Source organism: Perkinsus marinus (assembly GCF_000006405.1).
Source record: "Perkinsus marinus ATCC 50983 genomic scaffold scf_1104296972422, whole genome shotgun sequence".
NCBI lineage: Eukaryota > Perkinsozoa > Perkinsida > Perkinsidae > Perkinsus > Perkinsus marinus.
The window spans coordinates 160,989-167,631 of record NW_003201757.1 but is presented as its reverse complement, the minus strand read 5'-3'; the positions used below and the strand labels follow the sequence as shown (position 1 = coordinate 167,631).

The 6,643-nt window shown below is 44.3% G+C and overlaps 2 protein-coding genes across 2 annotated transcripts in view; both read left to right on the top strand.

Annotated features, from left to right (window-relative positions):
- Pmar_PMAR028027 (hypothetical protein) overlaps positions 1 to 97 on the top strand; it is a gene marked incomplete at both ends in the record, with an annotated part of 254 nt that extends 157 nt beyond the window's left edge. Inside the window, 2 exons of the mRNA XM_002766601.1 lie at positions 1 to 24; positions 78 to 97. The exon at positions 1 to 24 is cut by the window's left edge and continues 4 nt beyond it. Coding sequence (XP_002766647.1) covers positions 1 to 24; positions 78 to 97 — 44 coding nt within the window. The remainder of the gene's footprint in view (positions 25 to 77) is intronic.
- Positions 98 to 2,778: 2,681 nt separating this feature from the next.
- Positions 2,779 to 5,853, top strand: Pmar_PMAR028026 (gliding-associated protein 45, putative; the record flags this gene model as incomplete). Its single annotated transcript, XM_002766600.1, has 12 exons — positions 2,779 to 2,865; positions 2,910 to 3,008; positions 3,303 to 3,408; positions 3,723 to 3,822; positions 3,868 to 3,911; positions 4,126 to 4,192; positions 4,240 to 4,373; positions 4,571 to 4,686; positions 4,879 to 5,010; positions 5,076 to 5,218; positions 5,596 to 5,730; positions 5,778 to 5,853. The coding sequence occupies 12 exons, from the start codon at positions 2,779 to 2,781 to the stop codon at positions 5,851 to 5,853; spliced, it is 1,239 nt and encodes a 412-aa protein (XP_002766646.1).
- Between the last annotated feature and the right edge of the window lie 790 nt (positions 5,854 to 6,643).

Genomic DNA, 6,643 nt, shown 5'->3' with positions numbered 1-6,643 from the left:
ATATGGTTGCCGCTACCCTTCATCGTATGTTTCTGTATCTCTGCTACAGGAGCTATTTGTATGCTGTTCTGTTGGAGGTTGGCTCCTATTCTTATGAAGCGACTGGAAGAGGGTTCGACTTAAGAGCCACCCAAGTTACTTATGCCTGCCTGAGTGCGAAGAACACGAGGGATCTGTGCTTAATTTTCTTTACTCTATATTGTTGTTGTTCTTGTCTTTGACTCCCACACCAATATACCGGACGACCATCATCATTGAGGTTGGTACTCCTCCTGCTACTACTTATATCTAGTTCAAGCTATGTATGTCGCCAGCCCTATTAAAGCTGTTTGAATCGTTGCCCAATATAATGGGTATTCCTTCTAATTTATAGTTGAACGGTTCAACAGTTCGTCAAACGTTAGGGCTACAGGCATGATGTACAGCAGGAATGTGGAAAAGTAGTCACTTCACTATTATCATTGATAAAATTGAAGATGATGAAAATTGAAGTCAATCGTTTTGGGTAGCTCTAGCCCCCTTACAACGAGTGTTACATAAATAGTCAACAAACCGTGTCTTGTGTTTTACTACAAGTAATGAGCCACGGCTCTCAATTTGAGTATCGTGCCGCTAATTCTATGGGGTAGAGTAGGGAGCTGTCCCTGTGGAATTCGTATAGGAACGCTCCCCTAATCAAACATGCAATGTGTTCCACTGTAACATCATGAGGTGTCTATTGACTTCCTTGTGGCGCTGTAATGGTCGTTGGGATATTACCATGCCCCAACGATTTGTGCACTCGAAATGCAGCTCTTAATATTACACCATTTTGACGGTTATTTAATTGGTAGTCGGATCGAATTTTGTGAATGGGGCAGCTATGCCATTTCACGATGAACCTCAATAAAATAAATTCCTTCTGCCGGGTAACTATGCTGTCTCAAAATTGTCTTCATACAATCAATTTGTGCCGCCGGGACCACGATTCCATTCCAAGATTGACTTGATACAATGGAGTTCTCCGATCGGGGCAACTATGCCACCCCAAGATTGACTTGATACAATGGAGTTCTCCGATCGGGGCAACTATGCCACCCCAAGATTGACTTGATACAATGGAGTTCTCCGATCGGGGCAACTATGCCACCCCAAGATTGACTTGATACAATGGAGTTCTCCGATCGGGGCAACTATGCCACCCCAAGATTGACTTGATACAATGGAGTTCTCCGATCGGGGCAACTATGCCACCCCAAGATTGACTTGCCATACAATCAATCTGGAAGAGTTGAAAATGACTGCGAGTTGAGTTGATCCCGTCATTGGAGAAAGTGAGCAGAGCAGAGCCTAGATAGCGCCGATTAGTTCTTACACGATTCCGGCACAGTTGTGCCGAATCCTACACAGAATTTGTAAGCGCTAAAAATTATTACCGAGGCTAGTTTGTAGCGACGGAACAGATGTGTGGAAATGTACCTAACGCAGCGGATATTCAATGACTTGACATCCGCTGCATGGCGGTCTAGCAATGAAGTGATCAACCTGCGGAAGTATAATGGATGAGCAGCGAATGGGGAATATCGTTGGTATTCAGACAGGGATAACTTGTTTGATTTGTTCTCATACCGCTTAGCGGTCTGAAGGTGTCCTAAGAGTTGGTCATCATGTACCATATAACAATCAACAGTCGATCATTTCAGACCCGAAAGATGATAATACCGTATTCTTCACAGCCGTGGGCTACTCTGGAACACGGACCAAGTATGCGTATCATCATCAAATGAATCGACTTGGGTAGTTTCAATTTAAAGAGCTTCAGACAGGGATAACTTGTTTGATTTGTTCTCATACCGCTTTGCGGTCTGAAGGTGTCCTAAGAGTTGGTCATCATTTACTCGATCCTCCAGCATTGAATTCAGCCCCGAAAGATGATAATACAGTGTTCTTCACAGCCATGGGCTACTCTGGAACACGGACCAAGTATGCTTATCATCACTATTCTGATCAATCAGATATGTACCAACTGCAACGTACCCACACAAGCATTAGCAAGCTAAGAGAGTATAGCGAGCAGAGGATCCATCTAGCCGTAGGTGAACGATGAGATAGGTTGAGGTGTCCAATCCCAGATGCCTATAATACGGCTATATAATGAACTTACTCAGTACTTCTTAGAGGTTAATTTTACTTCCTCACCAACAATCGGAGGATTGACAGAATGTGGTCATCATAGCATTTACATTATTACAGTAGTTGACGATGGGTTGGGTGGTATTGAGAGCGTTTGCGAATCGATTAGCTGATCGATAATATGGGGCGAGCGACTCTCAGAGTGTTTAGGACAAGGACAAGCGGAGCGAAACGATTTGTGTTCTGACGTTTTTGTCACGTCACGATGTTTGGACGAGCGCGACTGTCACAGCGCACCTTGTAGTCGGTCACTGACTGCGCTGAGCTCGAGGTAAGGGACATTGCTCAGCTAGCTCTGTTGCGAGTCGATCGAGACAATATCACGTCGTATATGCGATATCCTCGGACTGAGAGCATAATAAATACACATAGCAGATTATTGGGCGTGATTTTCCAAGGCATGGTTATTGTTAATCTACCCTGGGCTATCTCGTGGGCAGTTACACAGCTCCCACAGGGCGCCATGTTGACCATATTACTGTTGTGTTTCATCGTGAAATATCAACCCATTCTAAGCGAGGTCGAACTCCACAGAAGTGCCGCATATTTCTCTGCTTGGGTTCGCAACCCTCTTGAGATGCGCTTCTAGTTGACTCGGGAGTGTTGATGACGACAACAGTCTCTGCAGCGACCAAAGCCCCGACTGCTGTACTCGGTAAAATCGTCGGAGTATCCGCGGGGAAAATTCAGCAGGTGAGCATCGACGATTTTCCCCATAGTGCTAGCATCCACTTTAGGTACCTGAGGAGCCGACCGAGCAGGAGATTCAGGACTATGCTGTTTGGCTTGGTTTGGACACCGTGAAGGATCGTGACCTGTTTTGGATAGCCAGACAGGTGAAAACCACTGATGCGCCCTGTATTTTCCTTTTTTTGTTTTTCTCTAAATTTTTCTTTTTTTTGTTTTTCTATGTATTTTCCTTTTTTTGTTTTTCTATAAATTTTTTCTTTTTTTTTTTTCTATAAATTTTTCCTTTTTTTTCGTTTTTCTATGTATTTTCCTTTTTTTGTTTTTCCATGTATTTTTCCTTTTTTTGTTTTCTATGTATTTTTCTTTTCCATTTTTCCTATGTATTCATCCTTCTCTGCGGATGTGTATTCCTTCCGTATTTTTCTCTTTCTGCCGATCAGGCGTTGAGAACCCCGATTCCCCAACCCTGGGTCCAATGCCAGACGGTCAGTGGTGATGTATTTTTCCACAACACGAAGACGAAGGAAAAAGCGTTTGGGATCATCCGTAGGACTCCACTGAAGAGTAGTCTTCAATATTCTAATCGCAGATATGATCAGTATTATCAGCAAGCTGTTGAGCAGTATAAACGTGGGAGGATTTCTCGAGAAGAGCTGGTCGGTTCGCACGGTCCTACACTACTTCAGCCTAGTGTTTCGGTTTAGTCGGCTAGTGTATCACAGTCGTGGCTATTCGCTACCACGGATCAGCGGTCTTCGGCCCAAGTCAGTGCTGAGCCTATAGAGGGTGGTCCGGTCAACCATAGCACAATGGGTGAATTCGTGATACGTGGAGGAGCCAGGGATGTTGGTTTACTGTAGAGAGTTCTCCAGCGCGCATCGTAAGTGATTTTGAACTGCCTGACGAGCCCGTGGTGGAATCTGCTGGTCGGTTGCCTTCACAGATAATAGTCAGTGAAAAGTGAGGATTGCCATGCGCGTTGCCTTAGACGTTATTTATTTTTAGATCGTTTGATGACGATCAGGAGGGAGTTGGTGATGGTCCAGCAGGTACTCCTGGATGACACGGTCGGTGTCGTTGATCATAAAAATTTATAATCTAAATTTCTCTCCTATAAAGAATTTCGATAAAATTGGCAGCAGTGAATTAAGCTGATTGAAAACATCACTACTACTCAGCTTGGTTGAGTAGTCTCCACGACGTACTAACACATACGACTAAGGCTTACCGATAGTGTGGCGGCGGCGATTGGTCTACTTTCAGGAGCTCGCGATCTGCTGAAGGAAATCGATTCGAATGGACCCGATCAGGTCGATGTAGCTGCTACTGAGTAGGGGGGAAGGAGGAGAGGAGTTCGACTCAGACTTGATCGTTCAGGGAGAGCTCAGCTGATAGGCTTTTTGAGCCGCCTCCTCGCAGTGCAGAGGCCGGCCGAGCTGAGCTGGCCGAGTTGAGGTTGAAGATCGAGAAAATGGAAATGGAGGAGGAAAAGATTGAGAGCGAGCTCAGAGGTAATTTCGGAAATTAAATTTCCGCATAGTATGTATACGGACCTCTTGATAAGGCCTGGAATCAAATTCATTGTTTTGACGGTGTTATCAACTCTTTATCGTGAAGTTGGTGAGGGTGTGGTATTGATTGTTTTATTGGTTGAAATGGGTTCCTCGGCTATGGTTGGGCATGGCTAATGTTGGCTTGGGTTTGGCAGATTCTGAAAGACATCGTGAAAAGCTGCGCGAGGAGCGCGATACTGCTGCGGAATTACTCAACTTAGCCGAAGCGGCTAGGGAGGAGGCGATGGAGGCACTTGAGAGGGAAAAAGAGGTGGGCGATTGAAAAATAGTAAACTATCATCGCAAAAAAAGTGCGCAGGACCCCGCGGTTCTCACTAGTAGTGTAGGCCGCAGACTGAGTAGTATAACACCATTCTGCAGTTGGCACTTATATATTTTCAATTTCTCATTGGGATGAAATGTATTATAATATAATCATTTAGTTAGAAATGTTGTGTGTCAGGCCCGTCAGAAAGCCGAAGCTCAACTGAGTGCCCAAGCGGCTAGCAATAGGATAATCGTTGGGGAGCTCACTGAACAGTTGGAGGAAGTTCAGGCGAAATCAGAGTATTTGGATAGTCTTATTGCCACGCAGGTGAGCTGATCATAATCAGCATTTGATGAAGGAGTGGTATGTAAGGCATCTCGCCTGTGCTGCAGACGAGCGAGGTACAGATGCTTCGAGAACGTCTCACAGATGGTCGAGAAAAGGTTAGGGTGCTCGCTGAGGAAGACGCAGCTCAGCGAAGACTGTTGGTGGAGAAAGATATGGAAGTGGTCAACCTCAACCGAGCCCTAGCATTGTGAGATAATTTTCTGTCTTTGTGGAACACTGCATAAGGAGAGTTTCTACGAAACAAAGTAGTTGTACACGGCAGCTTCTTCTTCACCAAGCGTAGTTGTATATATTCATATACTTAGATATTATTATTATTAAATATTATATTTTCAGTATTCATATAGATCTATTATAATAAAGGGATATATAAATATTAGATATTATTATGGGGCTATAACCTACAATTACTATATATAATAATATGCCCCACGATAACCCATATAATTTAATATATATTTTATAAATATGGGGCATTACCGATATCCCGATAAGTATGTGGAATGGAATAAAAGCAACATAGGTGTTGTCGAGGCGCGGCTCGTTGTTGACTTTTTTCTTCAGACTTCGACAGCAAATACACGTAGAGAGCAAAAGGTCGACATTCAGTAAATTATGCGGCGGAGTTCAAAAGGACATGGCTGATACCATACTTCATGAAGATCTTGATGCGTCTGTTGATGCACCTGAACAAAACAAGTATGATCAGTTTGCTGCTCGTGGTTCGTCCATAGTGTTTTCCTCAGGCTCTTCGATCAGCTCTTGAACCGCGTCCTAGCGCAGCCTCCACCGATGACCGATCGGTTCGAGCTGGAGAGTTGAAGTTGACGTAACAATTGATTGCATAGAGCAGTATTGAGTGTGATGTGTTGACCATGAGAAAACGTATTCATTGGTCGTAGTTTGCCTCATTAATCTGTTGCGTTGCTAAAGTTCGGCTGGACAACAAATAGATATTAGTGAAGCAGGGCAAAAATAAAGATGTTTTGAATACAAGGTGTATAATATATTTTATCTCTGTTACTATGAAAAATATAGTTAGTTAATAATACTCATATACGTTGACCAAACGAGGAGGCTGTCAGGCACACCGTGACAGCATGAGACTCCTCACTCACACATGCGGCCACGTGGTTAGGGATGATGCAGAGGTCATCTCAGTAGGACACTATAGCTGTACATATACGGAGCGTTAGACGCAGCAAGTGCAGGAAGTTGGAGAAGACTATACTTGAGAATCTCCTGCTTGAATCTGTCCTTGTTACGTTGCTTGTCTGGTATATTGCTCGACAGAGCTCATCGAAGTTGCAGGCCACACTGGAAGTCGAGCTGAAAACGGTCAACTGCACGTGTTGATGGCGATAATGGAGTTCTGAGGAAATTTCGTCTAAAACCTGTTGATTCTTGTACACTTCTACCCTGTCGTGTGTAACCCTTCACAATGTGATGAGGTGTGTCCTGAGCTCAGCTGAGGTGACCCGACCCGTAAAATACTCCAATACTGATGGAAATATCACATTGAGGTCCGAAACTCCCTCGCAACGAGGAGAGTCGTATAGCTGCCCTGCGATAGGGCCCATCCTCTGAAGGTTTGTGACGTTGGCGAAACAGA